The sequence below is a fragment of the Syngnathus floridae genome, chromosome 2, assembly GCF_059516105.1.
Source record: "Syngnathus floridae isolate MCC-2025c chromosome 2, RoL_Sflo_1.0, whole genome shotgun sequence".
NCBI lineage: Eukaryota > Metazoa > Chordata > Actinopteri > Syngnathiformes > Syngnathidae > Syngnathus > Syngnathus floridae.
In genome coordinates this window covers 17,115,496-17,143,001 of record NC_142414.1, presented here as the reverse complement: position 1 = coordinate 17,143,001, position 27,506 = coordinate 17,115,496, and the positions used below count along the sequence as shown (strand labels likewise).

Below are 27,506 nucleotides of genomic sequence, written 5' to 3'. Positions count from 1 at the left end.
TATGTAGATGGTCAGGCTTAGTAAATGTGGGGCGGGAAAGACAGTAGAAAGTTACAGGCAACACCACGGTGATAAACTATTGTGGAATGCGGAGTGGATGAGTGAAACCCTAGAAACTAAACAAAGGCTTGAACATAAAGCTTTTGTAATTGGACACTGCGATGCTGGCACATATCAAGCAAGATCTGACCTTTCCAGATCCAGAGTGCTACATACGCCCACTCTCATGGCATTAATGTGAAATGTTGGCGAGTATCTCACTTTCCGCGTCCTTTCGGTCGAGAGCATCATCGGGCAGTTTCTTCAGGTAGTCTTTGAGCAAGAGCTCGTAGCGGGGGATCCTCTGGACTGGTTCCAGCATGTGGTGCTGCAATGTCAAGTTACCGCAAACATCCTGTTTCTGTTTAAGAGTGAAAAACAAACAGATATAATCAGAAAGCCTGCAGTATATTCAGATTTAAAGAAAAGATTATTTTGAAGTGACACTGATAGAAATGGATCAATTACTGGTGTTGATAAATATGGCATTGCGTTATTGGTTTTACAAGTGTAGTTTAAAAAAAAAAAAGGAATTAATGTCTGTCTGCTAAAAAGCTGAGTCGTGAATTTTGTGGCATCATCATTTCTTTCCACTCTTTTACTGTCCCAAATTAAGTTTGTTGCTAAATATAACTGCGGGCAATAATTACAAATGACATTCCGAGACAGGACCGCATTCCCGTGAGCTGCGACGAGGGAGTGAAAAGGAAATGCTGCAATAAAATTCCTTGGCTATGCACCAAAAAATGTTTCAGTTTGAAATGTTACAGCAATGTGAAAAAATGGCACCAGCACAACACACACCTGTATGTTTTGGACGACGCTCTTGAACTGCGAAGACCGTTGCGTCCAGGTGTTGACCAAGTCCATCGCTCGATCAAAGTTTTTCACATACTCGCCGTACATCTTCATGAAAGGTGCCAATTTCTGGAGGATATCCCCGATACGAGGGTTGGCATTCCTGTGAAGGGGAAAAAAACAAGCTACAGCATTTGAAGCTGAGAAGTGGGAGATCTTCCAGAGACACAAATGTAGTTCTACCTAGTAAGGAGACAAGACTCTAATAAAAAAAATAATTGGAAATATCCCAATTGCAAAACCAGCACCAGAGTCTCTATTATGCTACGAATCCTTCCTCACCATTCTTCAGTGATCCTTGTCTTGAGCTCTGGAAGCAGGAACTTGTCGTGAAAGCAGTAGATGGAGGAGATGTTGGAAAAGATCCCAGTGATGACATCCTGAGGGATTCCGGCCTCTGTGAGCTTAGTGCAAAATACCTGCAGAGAAAACATGGTGCAACATGCTCTTAAGTAGTTCAAAACATGAGGTAGATTTTGGTTAATGAAGCGTAAAATAAATGGGGGGGGGGGGGCACAGCACAAAATATTTTTCTTAATTCCAGTCCAGTGACATTTCACTTGAGTCCAATGCACTTCTTCTGAGGCAGGGAAGGAAGGCTAAAGGTTGTTGATTACTAAACTGTCATCCGAGCATGACAACTTACAGTTGTGACTCATCGGGTTTCGAAAAAATATTCTGTAAGCAGATTTGTATTATGCAATATAATTGAAAGTGAGTGACTTAAAGACAAAGTCAATTCCGTATCATGACCTGAGATATCCTTGCGGGGCAAAACCAAACTCGATTCTGATTGGTTCACCAAAAGAGTTGAGCCGCTATTATCTCAGCGTTTGGAAACTACTGAGATTTGGAATTTGTCTGCAGTAATTGATTAGATGAGAAACCTTTTGTTACTGTAGCTGGAGGCAAAGTCACAGATGGGCACAAACATTTCCATGGAAACCAATCAATGTCACATGAACATGGCGTGACTACAACAGATGAACTATTTCATAAGATCTGAGAGCGCCGCTATCGCTACAAAATGTTCCTGAGGAAAACAAACTTGTAAACGATCATGATGTAATCCCATTGGACAATTTTGAAATTCCATAATAACTTGGGGGGGATAAATATAGTGAGAAGTTAATTCACATCTAAATCAACCCTTTAGCAAAATGATCATACATTTGTCAAAATGTGACACTATTCATTTAATGATAAATTGTGTTCTGCGCACGCCCCATAACATCTCAGACTGCTTTAATGAGCTTTCTAATTATAAACCCTGCTACGGTTTAAGAGACACACACCTTTAATCCGCAGATTTACACACGTTTGGACATGTGCCACTCTGCCGACACCAGAAGAGCCACAGACTGCTTTTACTTGAGGTAACTAACCATAAATCACATGCATGCAACACAGAGTCAACGTCTCCCTCAACTGTGCTCACAGATTAATTCAGCCCACGGTTGTTGTCCCCCCCTCCCCAGATCACAGAACACTTATTTAATCCGGCTCAGCCCTGATCTCAATCACTAAAACCGCTGGCACACTCAGGATATTGAAATTTGAACACACAAGCCAGATGTGCATCTTCATGAAAGAGCCCATGGGGAGAACATGACTTGCACAGGCCTTACCTGGTCGAGGAGGTTGAGCCTCTTGACGTAGGCCTCTTCAGTGTGGAGAAGTTCTTTGGCAATGTTCAGCAACCTGTGGATCTCTGAGCACTGAGGGGGCGGGGCACACATGGGACAGTACGTTACAACCAAGGAATCACAAAAAAAATGAAATAGATAAAAAGCATCCGCTGCCTTTCCGTGACAAAATATTTGCAGAACATAGCGGTGCTGTTGACGATCAATGACGGAGCTGAAGGACAAGAGGAAAGTGAAACGAGTTTAAAAGTGGCGAGTCTTTCATCCAGGAGCCAACGTGAGCTCCTGTTACGGCTTTGGGGCAGGTATTCATCTCTTTATGTAACCGCAGACCTGCTTTTAAGAGTCGAGTCGATCGCTTGTGGCCGCCGATGTGAGGTTGTGACGGCGTGTAACGTTTCATCAAGAGGATTCTTTGAAGAGGTTCAATCGGGTGGGATAATAATAGAGAGGCTGCTCGAGGTGGGAAGCATTCAGACGGCCAGGATGAATCAAATGTGCCATGAAAACTCTGATGAACGGACATTTATATAAGGCTTCCTGACCTTCGGTGTACTCATAAGCGTTTTTGCAATGTTGCATCATCGGCATAACGATGACAACGTATTTTATAAGCAGCTCATTTGCAAACGGATGACACAGCATCACAGATCTTGCTGAATGCGACTTTAACTAAGGGTGAACTTTTGACCTCAAAATGTTTTTATTTATCTATTAATAGTCAGTCATGTGATGTTACCACTTAAGTGACCTGGTTCCCTGCCTGTCAAGGGTTACAATTATAGCGGCATCATCCAATTTAACCTGCAATACAAACAATCTCCTCCTAAAGTATTGGAACAGCAAAATCAATTGCTATGGTAAGTACTCACTTTTTGTGCGTCTGTGAGATACCCGCTTTGCGTGTCTGTCAGAGAGTTGATCTCGCCGCCGCTGCCCTCGTCCAAGTCGCTGTCCTCATCCTGAGTTGAATCCCGCTTGTTGCTTAGGGTAACACAACAAGACACGCTCTCCGTTTCCGTGACGCTGTCGTAATGATCCTCCTCGTCAATGGCGTCACCGTTGGGGAACGCCTCCCCTTCAGCGGCGCACGACGGACTGTCAATACCGCTGTCCCGGTTAGGAATCTTTATCTGCTCCGAGGAGTCTTGATGATCGATGAATTCGTGGGATGAGCCTTCGTCGCGCTCCCCGTCGTCAAGGCAACCGTCACCGTGGGCTATGTCCACCTCCACGTCCAACGGGGTGTCGTCGGAGCCATCCGTGTGCATGGATGCCAGACGGGACAGTTCGGAAACATCGTCGGTTCCTTTGGAGGTGCAGGGTGCCATTTTGTTCAAAGGGGAGGAGTCTCCCGGAGGTTTCGCTGTGGTGTCCTGGTCACAGGAGGAACTGATGTCACACGCAGTGTCCATTCTAAGACACAGGTGTAGCTGGGAGCGGGGGAGCGCCCCCAAGATGGGGACCCTGGGAGGAAATGGAAGTCATGAGATAAGAAATGGGATTCAAAGCATATCTGTAACGAAACCCGACAATGTTCTCACCTTGAATTTTCAAACTTTTCGATGAGCAGGCCAACTTTCTGGATTTCCTTCTGCGGCTGCGCTCCAAGGGGCACAGCACTGGGTTTGGGTTTCGGCGGAGGCGCTGGGAGAGGCCTGCAGGGCGCCGGCGGGATCCTCTTGGGTTTCTTATCTTGCCCCAGAGCGAGCAGGTGCGCCGGTTTAGGGGGCACTAGAAGAACACGGGTTCCAAAAAAGCAGAAGGAGACAAAGGTTGAGACAAATGTTTCTAAGGATCTCAAAAACAAAACATCAGCTCCAAAGTGTGACAAAAAATAGCAATGCTTCTTCAGCTTTCCGACAACTTCCTTATTTGAAACAGGATGCTGAGGTGTGCGTGCACGAGAGCCACTACAGTTCCTGTATATTTAGTAAAGATATCGCAAGTATGCACACAGGGCGCACGCTTCCCTTGCTCACTGTCATCCGACAAGTGTTGATATTTTCATAACCGCTTGACACGTTCATGATGATAGCGAGCTTCCGCCTGTCCTATTTATCAGCATGCATTTCTTAAAAGATAAATGGCATTGTCTGTCAGAATTACACAAGTAGCAAGAAAATGAACCTAAAAATAATTTGCATGCCAATATAAAATTCTATTATGGTCTTCCAAATAAATATGGTATTGAAAAATTCTATTTTGTTTGCAGCTGGTTGTTCAGTTACTGAAATATGGTATTGAAAAATTCTATTTTGTTTGCCGCTGGTTGCTCAGTTACTGAAATGGTGCAACCAAAACACCAGAAAAGGGAAATTTGGCAATATAACTACCGGTTATTATAAAGCATGGATGAATATATAGGTCACTTGAAATTTGAGGCAAATTTAGCACTCTACTGTGATTTTCCCAAATTCCCCAAACACAACACATGTTCATAATTAGCATTCATCAAAGTTGTCACAACACAATCTCATGGGAGCCTCTGGCCTGCTTTATAGCAGCAGCTTGCGTGGAGATGACCCAGTGAGGAGAGTGAATGACAGCATGAGGCCAGCGAGAAGACACCGCCGCATTTTTCTTCTTTTATTTTTCAGTGACATTGTAGTGGCTGGCACTTTACCTTGAGGCTTCTGTGCAACTGACGGTCTGGGGGAGGCGGATGGCTGAGGCCGCGGTTTGACGGCGGGCTTCTCGTGACATGTTCCTTTTTTTAGCAGCCGTGGGGAACGCAGGTAATCGGCCGACCCATACTGGTACTGGGTGGAGGCAGCGGGGAGGTCTGAGGAGAACAAAGTCATGAATAAAAAGCGGAACGGTTGTGTGACCTTGAGCTCACTCTGTGTTCTCGGGATTATGTTGAGTGGGGAGGCCGAGTCAACGCATCGATCGGCCCTACTAGCCCGAGGCAGCGGACTGTGCTGCAGATTGGTATCTGATTGACTCACTTTAATCTCCTCAGGAATAAACAATCTGAGTGTGTGTCAGAGTGTTTGACTGGTAAATGCACGGGAGATACTTTCAACTTGAAGACCCTGACCATATTTAACCTCCCGTCTCCCAATTATAACCCCAAAGCGGTTTAATGAGAGTTTCCCTTGCATCTAATTAATGTCTTGAACATCCATAGCTTGAATGACTGACACCATAGAAAAGGTATTTTTGAAAAGATGAAGCATTCCAAGAATATTTCCACCTGTGAGTAATGGAACAGATTGCAATTACAGGAAGTGAAAAGTGGTCAGAAAGCCCAACAGCAACAAATGTTTTCTGTCCCCACATTGTGTAATGTCTGTGCGTGTTTTCCCAAATGAGGCTAATGGCGGTGGAAAATAACTAGGTCAAATTATTGTTGCGATCAACACATTCACAAAGATAAAAAAAAAAAAAAAAGACACAAGGTTCTGCATTGAATAGATGGATTGTGTTTTGGAGGGTAAACTAATCAACACAAGCTTCCCCAACTAGAAACAAATCCAAAATGGCAGCAAGGGAGCCTCCACAGGAACATCTAATTCCGTGTTTCTTCCAAGATGCTCCAGGCTGGAGAAGGAGCAAATTCTCTCACTAATGAGTCCCGTTACGCCTATGGCCCCATGTGGAACGCCGCGGGCTTCCCATCTTTTTTGCTAAAAAAAAAAGAAGCGTGTTACTAAGCCCTCAAGCACTATTAATGCATTCACCTGCCAGAAATAAGCTATTATTGGCTATAAGCAGATATTATTAGCACGAGTGAATAGAGTCAGAAGACCTTTCAGACATGTCAACAGGCATGTTTGTCCTCAAAACAAGGGTCTCGCCAAGACCTTTGTGACCAGCGACATTCAGGCGTCGCAGCTAGGAGAAAAACAAGCAAGCATGGAATATGGTGGCATAGGGGCTGGTACCTATGGCAACTCTGTGTCCCCAAGGCAACCGGCGAGAAAAAAAAAAAAAAAAATTGCCCCGCATTCTATCAAAGCACTAATCAAAACTTGAGCACAGAGAATAGTAAAGGAGCAAATTGTTTTCTCAAATGAAATGAGTAGACAGCTGGAATAGGCTTCAGTTGCCGGGCGGACTCTACGTGATTCAGAAAAAGGATTTTTGATTGATTTGAAACAAAGTGACGTGCGTGAGTGCCCCAGACGACACAGAAACACCTTTACACACAGCCCGCTCCAAAGTCAAGTTACAGTATCAACATCTTGACTATCATGTAAACATCTCGGCAGCAGTAATGACGGACAATGTGTGTCATGTTAAGAGGGATTTTCTGGAAGAAACAAGAAGAGCTCATTAATTTACTCAGCCAGTTATTGAGAGAGGGATGAATGGGACAATTAGGCAAGAATTACACATGTGAGAACCATTATTGGCAATAAGCTCTACTGGCTGGCTGCACATCACCATGACAACCTTCCACTTCTGCACCAAATGTTTAACCCACATTTCCTCGCCGCATATTTATTAAGTGAAACAATAGCAGGTAATAGACAACAACAAAGTTGTCATGTCATGAGTTTCATCGCATAGTTGTGACATAAAAATGTTGGGAGAGTGACGGACTGTGATTGACAGCTGTTTATGGAACACAGAAGTATTCTGATACTTTTAGCTATTTGGCAAAATTATATTGTAAGACTAAGAATATCACAGTAGATATGAGAAATATGTAGTTTTTTTTTTTTTTTTTATAAACGGGATTCCAAAAATCAACCTGACTGATTTTGCTTTGCTTTGTGAACCTTCTCATCAATCAACTTCTGCCCTGACAACCAAACAAAACCATTTCTCTATGCATATACATCTCATTATTCCCATATGACTATCATATTTCCTCGTGGTGCTGGGTGCTCATTCTGGCAAGCCCAATATGATAATAGCATGCATGAACTAACAATGAAATCATGTTGAGGCCAGTCAGCAGAGAAAGTAGCCATGGGAGAAGTCAAAGCATTCAACTTGAGCAGCAAACGACGGGCTAAATGTTTGAGTTAACACAAGGATGCAGAGACAGAGATGGTTGAGAAACAACACAGCGCGGTACAGTAGATGTTGACGGGAGACGCGGTGAGAAAAATCACACCACATTGTGAAGTGGTTCTGAAGAAGCAAATGAACTGGCAGAGAGAGGAAGTAATAGTTCTGTCTGCTTTCACTTCAGTTTGTGTCGATTTCCATACAATTAACCATTGGCATGTGTAAGATAAAAAAAATAATCAATAAAATAAAAAATAAAGTAAAACCTATCAGGCTAATTTGGTTCTCACCCTGTTAACATTGATGATCTATATATTTTCAAGATAGTGGGTAGGTCAAAGAAGGTGAACGCGTTGAAGAAAAAACTTCTCATTGGAAGCATAAATCCCAAAGCTCTTATCTTGTCTGTTTCCCTTTACAAAGCAGATAAGTGAGCGGTACCAGCCACTGAGAATCAGGTCAAGAGGTGGTCTGTATTTACCTCCTGTGCCCTTGGTGCCAGCACAGAAACAAGACGGGATGGGTTGTGACACACTCACTGACCTGAGACCTTTTTCCAGCAGAATGACTCAAGGCCCCTACGACTCAGCAGCCACATGCGGCAGATGTCACGAGGACCAGTCAGACTTTACAGTAACTCTGACCATGGCGGAGACACAAGTCAACGAGCACTTTTCACCTCCGATTCAAAGCTTTCTTCGATCCATCAAGAGATGGGTTTGTAAGTGAAGCAATGCTTGGTTTTGTTCTGACTGCAGTGAAGTGGAGTAGCCCAAAGCGCTACTGGAAAAGGAGGCAGCCGCACATTTGCAATTAGGGCAGACACACAAGAGAACAAGGAGGAGACTGCTCAACCGTCCCAGAAACTACTGAAGCCTAATGTAAGCCGGCTGTCAATGAAGGCTTTCATTGTACAATCTTCCATCCCAACTGGTCATTTAACACAGAATTCAGGCCTGAAGCTGTTTAGTTGGAGCCAGTTCGCCCTGTCAGATCGTTTTATTCAAAAACACACCGACATCCTACCAACTGCCTGCTGGAAAAAAATACTCCAGCTATTTCCATCGCCATTAGGGGCGAGGTCTTAACAAACACGGGTCTTCTACATGAGTCATTAGCATCCAAAGTCTGAAATAGCAAAACACATTACAATCATCAACTGTCCTAAAAAGGCTCTATTGTAATGTGGATGATCATGTTTAAACCTCTGAAGCCCAAACATACAATGTTGACGAGTTTACCATATTTTGATTGAGAGAACAGAATGATTACTATGTTGGAAAACACCAGTCAAAGGCTAAACGTGATTGCACATGAAACACACACAACAAGCTTTCCCACGTAAATACGTGCATGCATATGAAGTTGTCATAGCTTTGAGGTCAAAAGCCAGCTCAGCGTGTATTTCTACACAATTCTTAATATGATCTGCAAGCACCACAGTGACCACAGAGCTGCCAAACAAAATAAGCCGACACAGTGAGAACACTTCCCAGACAACCAAACACACTTCTCATTGCCACTGAATAACACCTTTGCTATACCAGCAGGAAGTGGAGAGTGTTGAGCGATTCCTGCTGCGACAGCACATTTTGTATTCAAATTAAAATCACTGTCCGCTGCATTTAAGTACCGTAGACATTCTCCTTCTGGGTTGAGGGCGAATTTCAAGCTGTCATGTCAAAACGGTTTGGTGTTTAAAAGGCTGTTACACTAAATTATTGTCTTGGGATGCTGCCCCTGTAATCACACAGAAATATCTCAAATCAACAGCAAGCAAATGTTAAACAGTCTTCAATGAATCTAACATGAGTTTTTGGACAAAGCTAGAACACCTTTTTGCATGGAACCACCTGTGCTAACCACTGGTCTGCCAAATATTAAGCAATCATTTGAAAATATCTAGCTCGACCACAGTACTCATGGCACTCGACTGAGAGGAAATGCCCACTGCACCACCCAGCATCTGTTCCAGGGCAGGATAGCGGTCAGGGGAGCGCCTGCGAGTCCGCTGACAGCCAAAGTGTCCCTGTGCACATGAGCCCAGCCCAGCACAAGTCAACGTGTTGTGCCCAAAAAGGGTGTCGTCGGGACTGGGCGGCTAAGGGAAGAGGAGATAAGGGCGAGGAACTGGAGAGTATCGTCCTTGTCGTCATTCGTCTTTTATTGGGACAAAAGGTCGCTATGTACTCATTGAGTCTCTTTTCACGTCATTTTGAAAATGTCACTTGGCTGCTAAAAGGCTGCATCGGCAGTTTCGGCTAATGAACGAATCTGGCTTAAATGAGGCATTCGAGTTTAAAATAATAATTTTGGAATGGAGCCTGAAATTGCCAAGTCATACAAGATCCAGGGGCCCACGCCAATTAGTGCACAAGGAGAAGACTGTTATGGTGTACACTGACCAGACTAATAAAGGCTTCAATTTCCTCCCTAATGGCTCCAGTCTTTCCGCTTTCAGCAGCACCACACTATAGCACGCGTAGTCATGCTCGTGTACTCAGTCTGGAAGAGTTATACTGATAAGCTGAGTTGAGTTTTGTCAGGATTCGGGTTGACAACGCTTTCTTATTGGTGTCTCTGAGTGACACGGCGACATATTGAACGTTGAAGGGATTAAGACAATATTTGTAAACAGATATCTGACCAAAGCTTGATCTTTACACATACTTCTTCTACACCAGGCTCCTCTAATGATAAGACAGCAGATGAGCATGTTGTTGTTCACCACTCAAACCAAGTAGGCGACTTGTCAAATAATTCAATGAACATTTTCCGTTCTTCAAGTTATTTATTTAACTTTAATTATCAACTAAGGCAATTGAGAACAGCTTCTCTTCTTGAAAGCCACACTTCAAGCACACAAAAAGATAAGAAGAATAAAACTGGCAACGGTCTAAAGTGCAAAAAAAGAGATTACAAGGAACGGTTTTCTGTCTTGCAATTCACCATGTATGGAAGTCGTTGCAAGCATGCGTGCACAGGTACCAAGATTCAATTTTACAAGGATGTAATAAAGTTCCCCCCTGATGGGAGTATAGCAGGAACGGACTCTCCGATCAAACACCCCCAAAGCAGGATATATTCGTTAAAACAGTCTGGAAGGTTGCGCACTTACAGAACTGAACATAAAAACACATTTCACACACATGCGTGCACTCACACTTTGTCCTGCAGGAAAAACTCATTAACCATCCGGTTAGGTTACTATACCCTCCCCAGTCTCTGTCCTTTATAAGCAGGACACAACTACAAAGACTGAAACGGGAGCGGCGGGTTTAGAAATGGGACACAATTAGAGGCCTCTCTCTCTATTTATGAGGGCTTATCAGATGCTAAATATGATTTCGTTTGACAGGAGATTTGTAGTGTTTGGGAACGTGTGTTTGCGTGTGATTCCTTGCAGCTACTTCTGTCGGATGCCAAAGTCCCATTCAAAGACAACATACATGCTTCAATGGAGACAAGAGGGCTCCTAACACTTTCTGACTGAGTGCCCACAACAGATGAGAATGCAAAGGGCGCATGCACGCAAAGGACACACAATGCTGGGAAAAGCAGCACTTGTGCCTTCTTACTGTTCGATCGACACGTTAGAAACGCTTAACGGCGTCTGGATTCGAAGAAGATGGCTGCAAAGGATGCTGATCTGTTACTGTATATTCACTTCATTTTTAATGCTGATACCTCAACTTTTAAAGCCTCAGGAAATTCCATCGGCATCTCTCTAAAAGGAGGACTCGGGTGCTAAGAGGACGCCATGACTACAACAGTTGAACAGAAGAATTTCAAATGTTACAAAGCAACGTGTAAAGCCCAGGTGACTTTTTTGGGGGGTAAAATACCAACATAATATTGCTAACATATTGGTAACTATAGCATCCACCAAAATTCCACCAAAGTTCACCAAAATTATATACTATTAATTCAGTTGATCCACTGTCACCATGGCAACATAATTTCAATGTCAAAGGCGAATGTGTAAAGTTAATGCCTCGCTTACTTTTTTGTAACTTACCAAAATAACATAATTGGTAACATTTTGGTAACTGTAAATCCAGCCTCCACGCTGGTAGTACTAACGCAACATGAGAGTTGTTCTGGCTGGTCCACCAAATTTTTTACAGATTACAAATTCAGTTGATCTAGGGTCACCATGGCAACAAAAAAACTACAATGTTACAAGCCAACGTCGTGGCAGCCCAATGAAGCTGTACAACTCCATCCCACTTCAGTGTTGTTTGCTTTAAAGCTTGCATGTTAGTGCATTCTTCACTGTGTGTGCAGCCCGGTCCACATCACCACCGGCAACTCTGACCAAAATGGCTTCTTCCTCTTGACTCAGCCAAGTAATGAGGAGGCAAAAAAGCCACTGGAATGATGTTCATGAGCTCAAAATTACAGGGAGTGGACAAAATAATAAAAATAAACACCTTCACAATCATGTAAGTGCATTTTGTTTTTTTAAAGAAAGTGAGGCTATTTCATACTGTGCTCCCACTTCCACAGACATCATATATTTAGGTAGCTGTGGGTTGTACACATCTCATCCTTTGGTTCTCCCTAAAAGTCAACCTGTCCAGTCTCTGAAAACAGTGAGGTGATACATGACGCAATACTTTTTTTTACTACTTCTCAGCGGTTTGCAGACTTTGCTTTTCACACACAGCTACTGTGAGAATCTTTGTCCGTCGCCTTGACAACAACACCGTCGCAAAACATGAGCATAGTAAATACAGTGTTTATGGAGGGATAGACTTGATTGGCTTATGGTCTATATTTGTTTAAAAGCATTGTACTTGCTGTGCGAGTGTCCTTTTAGTGTTGAATAAATAAAAATGTACTCATGCTAGTATTTCAAACGTTCAACCAGAAAACATTGTGTGGTCTGTTTTTTTAAGTCGTTTTAAACCTGGTGCTTTCTGATTGCTCCGGTTCAAACGATGCCACTTTAAATAGCGCAAGAAACTCAGTCCCGACAAGAACCCAGATATTCCAAGGTCACACTTTAATTACATCTAAATAAATCCATCTAATGGACTTGATTACGTTGAAACATGAGAGGCCTGTCACTGCACTGATGATAGCAACAATCTGAGAGGATCAGCCCAATCTTACCAGTGAAGCTTGCTATCATGTTATGCGGCCACAGCTGCTCAGCACCGGGGTTCTACTACAAAATGTATGTCAAGCGGGCCCCGCGGACGCTCAGCCTATTGATTTGGGTCAAAAGGTCAGCGATTAGACCGAGCCGTCATCGTCTCTAGGCAATGCCATAGCGACTGCCACACACTCCGCCTCGAGCAGAGCTCGCACAGCTGCTGCCGGTCGTCATGGAAACATTCACAGTCCCCACTCCTTCAGCAGATTCCCCGTGAAATTATAATGCGAGGCTAGAAATAGATAAGATATGACACAGTTACAGGTCATGCGGCTCTACGAATAATACAAGGAAAATGGTCTTCCCGTTTTATTGTGACAAGGCACGACGAGGCAAAGAAAGAAAATCGTGGCACCAATCACCTTTCACACCAATTCTCAGTACACTTCACTTGAACGAGGAGTGCCAGAGGGCTCAAAGCTCAATTACCCAGTGTGGCATGGACGAAAGAAGAAATACAACCAACTGTGCCATCTAGAAATTTCCTGAAACAAAACAGAGCCCGAAAATAGCCCCAACGTGCATCCTTAATAAAACATGCAGACTGGCATGTATATTTCAGAGGGCGGCGGTGAGAATTATTCTGCATTCGCCCGACTGTGTGGAGCTCACACACCCAAACCAGACGCTCAGAGACATGCATTGTGTCGTGGCATAACCACCTACCACATACAGACAGAAACAGCCATAAAGTGTCTGAGCTTAATCTAATGTTCACAACAGCGTTTGCTCACATGCAAAAAATGAAGACTGAGGGGTTAAGCTCACCAGATAAATAAACTCACAAATCTGTCTTGGATGTTTGTTCTGTAGATCCACAAGTCATCTGATGCAGGCATAAAGACCAAAACTCCAATCCAGTCCAGCACGGCGACGGGGCCACGAGGAGCCTGGATGCTTGTGTAGCCTTCACACTCAAGAGAGCATAGTGAGCTACTGCCACTTCTCCTGTGCCCTCATTGACTCACTCTAAGCACCACGCTTCCTGTCTCTCTCTCTCTCTCGCTCTCGTTGTATGTCTCCTCCTCTTTCCCCTCCTCCTAGCAGCACCCTCTACAAATGCACCGAGCCAGCCCAGGAAAACTTGCACTCCTGTCCTCCAGTTGGCTCTCCCCTTCCTGATCCCAGCACCATTCAAAGTAGAAGAACCAAACAATGCCTGAGCCACCGCCACTCTGAAAGGAAACCCAGGAGCAGTTCTCAGTCGGCAATAATGCCTCCCAACTGTCACCATGGAAACTAATGACGGGCCCGGGCTGACGGGAGGAGGGAGGTTGAGAAGGGGGAGATGGTGATGGAGGCCAGAGTGAAGTGAGAGAAGTGCTTGAATGAAAGATGGGGGAAGTGTGTGTTTGGATCAGTGAGCACATTTGTTGCACCAGGATGTCACGTCTGACGATTTATTTGACACACATTTTAATAACAAGTGTATACAAAATTAAAACTTGAAAAAGTCCAAATCATTTCTTATTTATACTGTAAAAAGAGACATTTCATGCTTTTTTCTTTCTCTATGTGACCGTTCACATAAAATGAAACATGGTTGTGTTAATTGGGTGCTTTATAAATTACTTATGAATATTAGAGCTTGTGTGTCTGCTTGTTTCTCTTTTCAAATGGGGTCTAAATAATAAAGGTTTCTGGATCCCGGGGGGTCCTAGTGTTGGAGGAGTCTCCCCTGGGAGTACATCCGTGCGTCTGTGTGGCTTCCCCCCATCAACAGAGATCACCCAGGCTGCACCGTCCCGCTACTTATGCACATATAATTACAAGCGGCCTGTTTGCTCCATGTGCCCCCCCCCCCCCAACCCCCCACCCCATTTAACTCAATAGCCCGGGTAATGTCGGGTCGAAAAAAGCGGTTGCTTGAAACCTGTGTTGAACTGCTCTTGGCGAATGCCACTGGTAACCATAGCAACCGTGCTCGAAAAAAAAATCCATAATACGTTACGAGTACGTTTCACACAGGAATGTCTACTCGGGAGCCTCTGATTGATTGCGCCCACGTTAGCATCTCTTAGCTACGCCTCAAAATGAATATTATGCATACAGGGGAACAGGTGCTGCTCACCATGGCCGTATCAACTGCTTCCCAAGCACCTGCTGAGGTGAAATATTCTCACATGAAGCAAATCTGTCAAATCTGTGCCACGGCCTCTCCCGGTTTAGCCTGGTCAAATAAGCAAACCCGAGTCTGTGTGGTTATCTAATGAAGCATGGTGCTCATGGCCCTTCTTTACACTGACAAGCGGAATGCAAGCTGTGCTTTAGAAAGGAATGTCCAACCTCTCACCACCGTGTTACCTCTTATGCAAGGTCGCTCACGTCGTACATTCAATTCTTCCGTACCAGACATTTCCGAGGTTGGAATAAGAACAATGAACTCAATGACTTGACAATGAGAAGAAAGTCCACACCATATAAGAGCAATCAAGTCAATAGAGAAGAAAGTCAACACTGTTCTGGCACCAAGGGTCAAGCCTTAAACAAGAGTAAACATGTTCTGCCCAACTAGATGCAATTGGAAACCAGCTCAACCATTTGAATGTAAACGGAAGCACGGTTTATAAGCCAAGTCATAAGAATGCTCATGTTCATCAAAGACAGCCTTAGAAACGGTACTCAAGATGGGTCACTTATTATTGGACTGCCGAGTGAATGACTTTGGCAAAAACTGGCTTGCTAGGCAGGCCGCCAATATGTAACGTACTTTATTTGCCTTCTACTTGTTCATAAACACAATAGTCATCCTAGTTCTTTTTTCACAAAAGGTATATTCCGTGTCTTTTCCAAGTATATGGCAATTAAAAAAGTTTCTGTTGATATTCTTATTCAACAACGCTGCCACCACCATGAAGGAACAGACAAATATCTTTTGGCTTAGTAATGTGCAGTCGAATCTCTTCTGAAGGTCTAACAGCAGCGAGACACAACATCCCATTTGAACAGGCAAGAGGTCAAGCAAACTACTGTTACTATGGTTACCGACACATTCATTCTCACTGAGCAGTTTGAGACACTAAGACGCACTTACGACATTATAGATCGTAAAAATTTCTTTACGAGAGGACAAGTGTTTGAATACAATTGCCCTCAGACATTAAAACCACAATGTGCCTTCCGAGAGACACCTTGACGCAATTTCGTTTCCAAACACTCATAACCTTAAAAAAAAAAATCTGAGCCGTCTTCAGTTGTACTAACAAGCCCGCTATCTCCCCTCTCTCCCATGGGAGTCAAAGCTCCTCTTTAAAGAAGCATCCATTAATATTTCACCCACCAGAGAATCCTTTAATTCATTATTAATACATGCAGCATGGGCAAGGTCTTACAAAAAGGTTGGAACCTTGCATGAATCTACAGTCGGTCACTGGAGAATGACATTGACTAGATTTGACAATTAAATGTGTTTATATTCCCAAATCAGCCCCATACTGGTTATAGACAAACTATTATACACTGGCGGAGCTAAGATTTATTTCCTTGGGCGTGGGGGACATGGGGTAGCCAAGCATATCTTAGGGGGTCGTCTAATGGGCTTCATGGGCTATTATCCTCATACACAGATGTGATTCCATACATGAGAAACGCCATCACAACATAAAATATTATAACTGATGTCTCAACAAAAATGTGTTGATGAAAGTAGTCATCTCTCTAGTGAAGGTGTGACCATCTTTGTGTGTGTAAGAGAGAGAGAAGCACGTGCATGCACATGAGCAGGCGTCCAGTAACAGTGAGCTTGGTCATCTGATGAGCTCCAGGCTCATCTCCGCCTGCAGCGCCCAGATGGCCTGTGATTACGCACGGATCAGCAAAGATTAGTCTACGGCGGAGGGAAATAGAAACGTGGAGAGTAGAAATAAATAGTTCCAATGAGGTGAAAGTTAGAAAAACGTTAAATGAAAACATCACGGTGTTCAAGGTCAAAGAAACACAACAAGGCTGGCTTGCTTTGTACAAACTCACAACCCAAGGGCAAGCGTGGACGTATTATAGTCATCAAAATATAATAAAATTACAAAAAAAATTCATTCATAAATTCAAATAAAGAGAAAAATGAACAGTTACCTGGGAGTTGTGGTCCTTTGACCATGTGTCGCCAAGAAGCAACACTAAAAAAAACTAGAACGAATACTAAAAGACTCTACCCCAAGTGTTTTCAAAAGTAGCAAATGTTATGTTACCATCAGAGTTCATTCAAGGTCAATAACGGTTGCCAGACGTTCGCCAGATGTTCGCCTGTACTTCTCTTGTCGCAAGGTAATCTTGAACATGTTCAGAATTTCCCTGCTACAAGAAAAATCCCTAAAATGCCTGGCGGACATTTTATGAAGATTTGTAACCTTGAACGAACCTTGACAAACTGATGGGAACACTGCTGTCGAAAACGAATAAACCCTTAACTTAAACCAAGCAAAATAAATAGATAAATAAAACTCATAAAAACTATCAAACCTGGTCAGAACACTAATTACAACTAAGAACATTTAAGAAAATAAACAATCATCCGAACAAAGTTTTCCAAGGCGTAACGAGCCCTTGATTGTGAAACCGCCACATACTGAACAGCATGAGTGCGTGTTTTTCACAAGAAAGACCAAAGCAAATTAGTCAGCACCAGCAAATGAGACATGATGGATCATGCAGTACAAATCAAGTCCACCCAAAGAAGAGAGGAAGATGGCCGCGCCGATTAACCAGTTTTTTTTTTTAATTATTCTATTTTAACCTCCCTTCAGGATCATATGGCACACGAAGTGCTCGTTACTGACACGGACGGGGTCTCACTAAAAGAGAGGAGGAAAAAGCTAAAAGCCTGAAATAACTGAGGAAGATAATCCACAGCGGGACAGATAGGAAGAGGATCCATCTGTGTGGATGTAGCTCTCATCTCCTCATTAGGCTCAGGGTCTTATGACTGTCCAGTGATGAGAGCTAGCTGTGGCGGGTGCAATATGGTGTGGAGAGGGGTGGAGGGGAACTGCCAAAATTAATACGACACTCGGGATCGAGCAGCAATCTGAGATGTTAGTACGCAAGATTCTTTTCTATTCACACAGCACAACGTTCTGATGAATGAATGAAGCCAGTGTATGCCGCCAAAAAAGCTACACCATTATTTTATTTGGCTAGATCATTTTTTCATATGCTGGGTAATACCAATACAATCAATTTTATATTGTTATTTATTTATTTATTTATTCAATTGCTACACCATTATTTTATTTGGCTATGTATTTTTTTTTCATTTGCTGAGTAGCACTAATATAATATAAAAAATATTGTGAAGCCTACTCAGCTTGAATCACCTTGATATAGTTTTTGTGCTTTTCTAGAAATATCAGGTCATCCAGAATTCAAAACGTCTCGAGCCTACCTAACCACTGCTGATTGCTCATTGGTGGAGCATATTCTGCTCCACAATCTCCAATTTGCTGCAGCAGTCTATTTTGATCCCCAGTCGCCTCTCAAATAAACGCGTCTCCTTAAGTGACCGTGAGCCCCAGACTTTCAAATAAATGCAGGGGATCATCATCTCGTTTCAGAGTTTGCGTGATCCAAAGGATATGGAGATTTGGCATGCTCGTATTAATGTGAACATCCCTTTTTATATGAAACGAGAGCTTTGGCTCTGCCTGAATAAACCCAGAAGAATGAAAGAAAAGACTCAGAACGCCACAGACTGATTCGCATAGCCGATATCTTAAAACAGCTTTCATCCTTTAGTCAGGGTTGGGGGGGCGGGGGAATATATCAATGAAGATTTACTGCCCTCTTCTGGCGTAATAGCAACACTACACACAATGGATTTTTTTTTTTTTTTTTTTTTTTTTTAATAAGGGTGATCTGTAAAAATCACATATAAAACAAGGATTGCGGCTATTAAAGGTGAGAAAAGCCTGACTGACACAATAAAAAGTATAAGTTGACTATATTGGTTTGATCCCAGCACATAAAGCTGCTAACAAACCAATGACAGACATTCTGTCGAAAATGCATAAAAGACGCAGAGAGAGTAAAAGAAAAGCCAGGGAAGAAAGCATGGAGGACTCAACACAGGCTTGTCTTTGTTAACCACAAAAAGTCACCCTGGGACAACATTTACATTTCCAATATGCTTTATGGTCACATCAGGTGAGTGAATGAGGGTGTGTGATGATTAGGACACACAACAAGTGAGGTGGGTAGGAGGAGGGGGCTCTATATTTAGCTGTGAGGATTTAAAAAAAAAAATCTAAGAGTATGCACGATTTAGGCCTATCTTTTGTTTTTTTTTCCACAGTGAGTCCAATTGACTTTTAGATGGACTTCCTACATTCCAAGCAGGAAAATAAACATCCGGACATTTGAGACAAGTACTGTATTTACTTTTTATTTTGGTATGCTGGCAAGGACACCTCAATTCTGTGCAAAATCGTTTGATATTGAGCATACGCAATCATTACTCTGCTATTTAAATCTGTACACAAATGAAAATAAAAGTCTGGGAGTGGAAAGTTTGTAAGGTGGCCACACATGATGTGTGTGACCAGTGCTTGAATACACAATATCCCAGAGCCTGGACAAAAAAATAGATTTTTTATCGAGCCAAATCTTATGATGCCATTATGAAATTAGCTGCACAATAATAAGAACTTCATTCAACAATCAATAGAAGCGTCGGACATGCGTAAAAGACTCCTCCGCCTGAACAAACAAACCAGGGTCCAAAATTAAGCTCAAATGCCAATACCGCTTCCCATCTGCTACCTTACAAGTGACCTCGACCTGGACACATCCACCCCCCACGCCCCAAATCCCACAGGCCCCGCCCCCTCCCTCCCTCCCTCCCTCCCTCCCTCCCTCCCTCCCAGTATACAGGAAGCCTGTTTCCACAGAGACGGACGGCTCTTCTGATGATCGGAGGAAAAACACAATGCCTTCAGTGTGCTTAAAGGAACTGCACTCATAAAACGTGCACGCGCATTCAAACTCATGCACACACAAAGGCAAAGAAATAGGAATGGAACATGCTTTTACTATTAGGACTGTTTTTTTTCCATATGACTTTCCCAGGAAAATCCCCCTCATCTGGGAAAGGTTCAATCCAGACAGACAGACAGACACATTGGAGACAGATATGTGAAATGAAGACAAATTGACGCATTTGATCGAGACACACTTTTCTAGTGAGCTGCTCCTATTTTCATTTCATTAAATTTCCAACCAAACCCTCAGAATGAAAAACACGCGGATACTGTCACCAAAAGATGATATTGATTGAGACACTTTCACCCCTAGACTGGCACACGAGTCCTTTACTGAGTGACACAGTCCGTCTGTCTTCAACAGTTGGTACCATTTAGGAAAACTAGGTCACTTCCTTCTTCTGTGTGTATGTGTGAGCCTCTCCTCGACCCTCCAATAAGCTAACGAGACCTCCAGTATAAACATATTTTGCTACTCTGAGCAGAAACGTCCTCAAACCAAACAAGTCTCTTCTCCTCAATTGCTCCAACTATGCATGAGTCAAGGTTCTGTGGGTGCCGAAGCGCCACTGACGCTGGAATATCTGGTGTCACACGTGATTGCTTTTTCAATACTGCAGCTTCGCCGCTATAAACTTTGAAACGATTTGTCAGACGTGTGGAAAGAGAAGGCCAAAGCTGTGAAAATGAGATAGTTGCATCACGACCGCATTCGCAGTCGAGGTCACTTAAGTCCCGGAGAAACAAGAGGAAAAACATACATATGGTATCGTGTTGCTACTTTTGCACCTACCACTGCCCCGTTTCGTCTGCCAAAAATTCCTTAAGATACACTAAAAAAAATCTACCCAGAGGAGTAGTAACCTCACATTTTTCTCCATTTTCACATCCTCTAAGTGCCTTTGCCTGATTAGTTTCACACAGATCTAATCGGCTGGATGAGATATTTTGCTTTTTATGCAGAATTGGTGATCGGTTGTGATGTCATAATTTGCTGCTCGTTCAATGACATCATTGACAGGATCTGCAAAATACAGTAAAACGTTCCTACAAATGCAATCGCATTCATTTTAGGGACGTTCTGTGCTGCCAATGTTGCTAATTGTTTCTGCAACATAAATAGTCCGATTTTTTTTTTTCTTCAATATTTTTTGGCAGAGGTTGTTGAGTTTCCCTACCCCATCTTCTATGTATTGAATAAGCATCAAATATTATTTTTCTAGATGCGTTTCAATGGGTGTCAGATTTCGGCTATTTATGGACTAAATTGTTGGAATTTCGAATATCAAATGACGATGAACGACTGCAGTTGATTTGATTGATGAGTCCTGTCAATACTTCCTGCGGTCTCCTGACATTTTAAAAGATCAGCGGTAAATGTAATTAAAATCCATTAAGACATAAAACATTTTAAGACCGTGCATACCATATTTACTTTTTAGCGCATACGCCATCCATCAGTTAAAGGCTCATTATCCTCGCATGACAGAGTGTGACTGGAGGGCATCGCTCTTCATTAGGAGGGAAAACCGGTTACCTCCATAACCGTATACCCAGCCCGGCCTGGCATCAAACATTATTTAAAACGTGACTGAATAAATAATCAGGCAGGTCAACCATGTTATTGCCTTGCTGTTGCTATGCAATGCAACTGGAAACACACATGTCACAGATTTATGTTAACCGGTGAGTCAGGAAAGAACCAGTCCAACAGGCATGTTTTCTTTCTCTATCAACACATCATTAAGTACTTGTACACCTGTTAATATTGCATTATGCTACCTGAAAGCTCTGCCAATCAACTGACTTGAGACTGCTTAAGTTGCAAAAAGTACCTGATGGCATATTTGAGGCTGCAGCGGGCATACATTTTTCATTATTTATGGTAAAAAGCATTTATGATATATGTCATTCATTCATTCATTCATTCATCATCTGCCTGTTAATATTGCATACTTCAATTATGATTACAGTAGGGCTGTCACGAACGAATATTTTTAGAATCGATTATTCCACCGATTAATCGGATATAATTGTATTTTGCATGAAATAAAATTTAGAATTTACTGTATAATCAATTATTGTTATTTGCTATTGTTTAGTTAAAAAATAATTTAAAAAAACCTTCAATTAAACGATTCATGAATGACTACAAACATTGAATAATTACTATAAAGAGACAATTTTAAGTTAAAAAAAATTCTCTTAACAATAACCTGATTAATAAAAATGAATGGTTGATTCATTTGATAATTGATTAGTTGTTGATTCATCGTTGAATTGTTGACACCTCTAAATATCAGGATATTTATTTTTGACCTTGTACATACTTGTATCGCCATATATCATTTGTTGCATTAAATTACAAGATATGTTTTCTTGGGCGGCACCTTGAGTATCCCTTTAACACCTCTCAATGTAATGCACTAAATTGTATTTTTTTTTGTCTGTACCGCGTACTAATAGTTTTTAAGACCTGATTCACAGCCAGTACTTTCAGAAGTAGTCAAGTCTAATAACCCGTAAATCAGATTTGTGGTTGTTGTACCTTGAGAAAACGTAGAGTCAGAGTCATTTACCACTTGAACAACTTTTAACACACTTTGACAACTCACCAAATTGGGTCAAGAACCTTAGATGGGAACACATCCAAATCAATCAGAACGATAAAGAAAAATGTCCAGTCAGAGAAGTGAGCCACCACAATGTAGGGCACTTTTCCCACATACACACTTGCAATAGCTACAGTGGCGCCTTGACTTTGCAGCAGCAGCCGCAGCAACATCCACACATGACCACCATTAGGAAAATCAATGTGACACTCAGGCAAGCGTGGAAAGCGCCTTAAGATTCTGGATGGCCTGCAAAGTGACTCATGCTGTCTCATTCATGTACTGTGATTGACAGACAGACAGCCAAGTGATGAGTGTGAGCGCACACTACAATAGAAAGACCTCTTTATTTATATAGTGCTTTCACAACAGCTTTCGCCCATAACAAAGGGCTTTACAAAAACTAAATAAACAGAAATGATCACGTAAAACATTGGCAATAATACAAACCCAGCGTGTGAGTTGTCTGCTACAGCTTAAGTCTGAATAGTAAACAATTAGCATCCATTGACGAAAAGAGAGACTAAAAGAGGGTGGATGGTTTAGTTTTCCTGTCCCATATAGATTTGCTTCAACTTGTGATTGGTTCAAAATTGGTCTTGATGACCGTTACGTTCAGTGGTGAAATGTAAAAGTAGATGATCGGAGTCTCATATCACGTGGAGCTAGCGATCATCAAGATATCATCAAGCACCTGATTAGATTCCAATGTGAAATTAATTTAAATGGAATGAGAGCGCCAGCCACAGTTAGTAGTGAGAAAAATCTCAACATATATTCAGTGTGACTGTTTTCTGTTTTATTGATTTATTGATGTCCTGAAAAACATATAAGATTATTAAAAAAAAAAGCAAACTGTACAATATGTCAAGCTTGGGGGAAATGAAATAAGCAAAGCACAGAAAGAAAAGTAGTTCAGCTTGTCATTATTTCCACACTCATTTCAGGCTCCATGAACCTGCCAGGAGTGAGAGAAATAACGTTTGAAAGCAAAGTGCACCGCAGCAGTTTAGCTTTGGAGTTCCCGAGATAATCTATGACCGTATCGCTATAATTGAGATCAACCTTGAAGGGCAAAGCGGTTTGTCCATTACATCCAAAACAGGCTCGTCGGATCAACAGGCAAAAGTGCGGTCGCTCATCCGTGAGGATTTAAAATCAAGAACAAGAGGGCCACGGTTCAAGTTCTGACAAATGTGAAAATGGCTCAATATTGGAGAGATGCTAGTCCGCTTTCTGGCTACTGTTGAGGTGCCCTTGAGCACGGCATTAGCCCACAATGTCAATGGCAACGACTTTTGACATCAAGGGCCGTGTGCAATGATTCTCTTTTGTTAAACCTCACACACCTCCACACTGGTGAAGTTAATCCACTGTTTCTACCTTGGAAAATCACACACACACACCCCTCACCCCCATCCCAAGCGGTATATTACACACAGAACAGCAGGCAAGGGGAGAAAGTTTTGATGACTTTAAATACTAAAAAAGACCACAGTATTGAATTTACAGCAATGAAGTGGTGGGGCCCAAAGTAATAACTTTTGACGTAACTTGAAAACCCTTGGCGGTGTCCCAGCATAGTACAGCAAGCTGACAAAAAAAAAAAAAAAAAAAAAGATGGAACAAGAGATTCAGGGTCGACAATATTCTCACCATCCTGTTCATTTTCCTCTCGCTCAGTGTTTATCTCCCAAAGAGAGATGTTTACATTGGCTTGGTTAAACACAGACAGGCTCGCATAGCTTTTGTTAATAATAAATAACTTAAAGAGCAAGCCGGGACATCTATGCTGGAGGGTCTCGCTGCTTAGTAAGAACCACCATTGTGATGCATAAACTGGGGGTTGAATTTGGGTGGGGGGTGGGGGGGGGGGAGGTGTCAGTGAAAAATCAAACATCAAATATTTGCAAAATGTTTAAACAGATATGCATTCGCTTAGAAATACAATCATTAAATTGGTCGTGTTTTTTACACTAGATAATTTTTGTCACAGGCGCAGAATATACAACATTCCTTATTTTTATATATATAGCTGACATCAACGCAAAATTCATCACGTGACATGGCGCCTATGTCACATAGATAACAGCCACACACGGGAATGCAAATTGTAAAGTCTTCTGAATGTTTTCACCTCAAGCTGTAAATACTGGAGTTCCCCTTTCCTATATATACTATATTGTACATTTGCTAAACATAGCGTGATTGCCATCATGGTTGACTATGCAGGAACTGATGGTGATTTTGCAAAGAAACAGTAGTCATATTACTTAGTTGCTAGTTAGGGGGGGGGGGGTTAGTCTGACGCGTGTTACCAGCCACATTGGTCACGACCTCAACTACTCAACTACATTTGGAACGGAAGTAGTGACCCCTGCTTTGTGACACTCTTCCTCTAGGCATCCTCCAACCCCATGACACACATCAGTGCAGAATAAGCCCTGATGCATGAATGACTCCACTATTAAACACCGCAATCAGCAAGCAAAATTCAGCCCAAATGTGCTCCAAACTTTTTGTCATGTCAGCTCTCCGGCATCAACGACTCGATTCCGATGTGGAGTCGATAAAAGCCCGCAGCTGTCCTGCTGACAGCTGGTAACAACAACACAAACACCCCACTCCCCCCAACCACCCTCCAAAAAAGCATTTCAGAGCGTGTAACAGGAGCCGCGAGACTGAATGAGAATGAAAACTTTGGAGAAGCGACTTTTCAACACCAATGCGCATTCGCAAAACTCGCTTACTTACCAGTTGCTGAAAGTCCCTGCATCTTGTATAAAGTTGTTCGCCGGTCGTATCCTTTCCGAGGAGAAAGTGGAGCGTCCAACTCGGACAGGCGTCTCGTCTTCACGGACCCCTCTCGTATTCCTGTTGCCGATTCAAAAATAAATATTAATAATAAAATAAGAACGCTCCACACGCTATGGACCCTTCATGACTACCGAGTGGATAAAAGAGATTTTAAGCGGGTCATCGTGTTAATTTTTTTCTGTAAAAAACGCCGTGGTCCTGCGGGGCTCCTTCCTCCTCCCTCTCCACATAAAGACTCTGCCCTATCCTCCCTTCTGCTGGAAAAATGAAAATGCGCGCTACCGGCGCCAAGCGCGCTCACGCCAAAACCCATTCATCGAGTTCGACTTGGAAGTTTTCTATCAAGTCCCACAAAAAAAACCCTGACAAAATTATAGTCTAGTGTGTGTACTTTTTATATCTATATCTATCTATCTATCTATCTATCTATCTATCTCTCTCTCTCTCTCTCTCTCTCTCTCTCTCTCTCTCTCTCTCTATATATATATATATATATATATACATATATATATATATATATATATATATATATATATATATATATATATATATATATATATATACACCTCAAGGGTGATATTAAAATTCTAATATTCACTTACCTGAACTCATGTAATGTTCAGCACAACAATGATTACAACCCCAAAACAATTGTGAGAAAACCTACTTTCTGTTCAGAATCAGCAACTTACAGTAAAAATGAATAAAAATAACCTCACAAATGTGGGACTAGCAAGGCCAATTTTGAATTTTGCAAAACTCAAAAGTGTGTCCTCATACAGGTCAATATTGAGCATTAGAAAAGTGAAATAAGGATTACTCAAAGCTAATGACAGGTCTGTCTTGATAATTTCAAAAGCAGCCATTTCTGAGGAAAATCATGAATGGTTACAGGCTCCATGCGTGCCTTGTGCTGCTTTCCAATCATTTGATCGAGTCATTGCCTTTATGAGTCATAAACAAGTGACAGTATAGGCCATGCACATCATAGGATAAATGGAAAGTAGTTGGCGTACTATTCAGTTCAGTGGCAATTTGATGATGGCCATGATGAGCTGCATACAAAATAAGGCGCTCACCGGTAGATTATAAAACCATAAATGTAGATTAAATAGATTCATTTTTAAACTTTTAGGTTTATTTCCATAGGACAAGTGAGAACCTAATAGATATCTACTCCTGCACAACAGACCTCTTAAGACAGAATCTTGTGTCTTTAAGAAAATGTGAATGGCATGAAGGCCCAGTCGGAGCCATTTAGTGACACTGATACTCTAATTGACAAGCCATGACTCCCATTTTTGCAAACTCAAGAGTACAGTTGTAAATGAACTCCAGTTGTGTCCCTGTGAAGTCTGAAAAACTCAGTTCTGTGTGTCTAAAAGGTTGACAAGTCATATGTTCGAGTCACAAGCAAGTCTCAAGTCGTAACCTTCATGTCTCAAGCAAGTGCCAAGTTACTGCGGAAATAGAAGATCAACGTGTAACATTCGATCAAGAGCTGCTCTCTTGCTGTCATCTTCTAATCAAAGCCATAAAGTGACAGACACAAAGGCAAACAAAGAAGTTTCACTTGGTTCACTCCAAAATTTAAGCTAACCCAGCTTTCTGTCCGATAGTTTCAAATTGCCAACCTTGTATGTTGGATTTGACTTTTTATTGGTTTCATCAAAAGATAAATCCTTGAATCCCAATATATTCATCTTTGTAGCTTCTACCTCATAGAAATGGATTTTCAAATGTAAACAGAATGACTCGTCAATTCATGAAGTTCAAGTGAAGTCGTAATGAAGCTGCAAGTCATAAACTCAGCGCCTCGAGTCAACTTGAGTCCAAGTCATATGACTCAAGTCCCCAACCGCTGATGACATTTATCCTCATGATGATTTACAGCAAGTCAACCAAGGCCATACAAACAGCCCCTGTGAGATATAACACCCCCCCCCCCCATTGCCTTGAGGGGAACCTCTACACTACAATCTACAGCCAATTGGCGAAGCTAACTACATTTAAGGCAATTAAACCCGTGCAAACCCCCACAACTGATAGGTTGCTTTTCCACAATTCAAATCCTTTGTAATGCTAATCATCACCCACACGCTTGTCAGGATTGTTTCTCATTGAGAGGTGTAAAGAAGCCTCCTACTGTTCAACACTACTGTGGGGGGTTTGGTTTGTAATGAACATTAACAGTGGTAAATGTACCGCAAACCACTTTAAAAATTATGGTTTACTGCACAGATAGTTTATTTTTTGTGGCATGTTGTGTCAAGTCATCATCTTCGAAGTGACTGCACAGTCAAATATGTGCAGTGGAGATAAAACTCAAGTGAGTCGGCGTTGAATCACATCATGAGGCCGAGCTCAAAGCCCCATTTGCTTATTCCTGCTCCAGTGGTTCTCTTCTGAAAATATGCATGTCCCACGTGAGAGTGTA

The 27,506-nt window shown here is 42.2% G+C and overlaps 1 protein-coding gene across 1 annotated transcript in view; it reads right to left on the bottom strand.

Moving 5' to 3' along the window:
- fgd (faciogenital dysplasia) overlaps positions 1–25,963 on the bottom strand; it is a 31,200-nt gene extending 5,237 nt beyond the window's left edge. The window contains exons 1-9 of the mRNA XM_088369857.1: positions 25,672–25,963; positions 25,007–25,126; positions 5,170–5,328; positions 4,088–4,277; positions 3,416–4,010; positions 2,526–2,615; positions 1,180–1,316; positions 844–1,000; positions 262–400 (exon numbers count right to left, since the gene is read on the bottom strand). Of these exons, the coding sequence (XP_088225983.1) occupies positions 262–400; positions 844–1,000; positions 1,180–1,316; positions 2,526–2,615; positions 3,416–4,010; positions 4,088–4,277; positions 5,170–5,328; positions 25,007–25,126; positions 25,672–25,681 (1,597 nt within the window). The 5' untranslated portion in view covers positions 25,682–25,963. The remainder of the gene's footprint in view (positions 1–261; positions 401–843; positions 1,001–1,179; positions 1,317–2,525; positions 2,616–3,415; positions 4,011–4,087; positions 4,278–5,169; positions 5,329–25,006; positions 25,127–25,671) is intronic.
- Between the last annotated feature and the right edge of the window lie 1,543 nt (positions 25,964–27,506).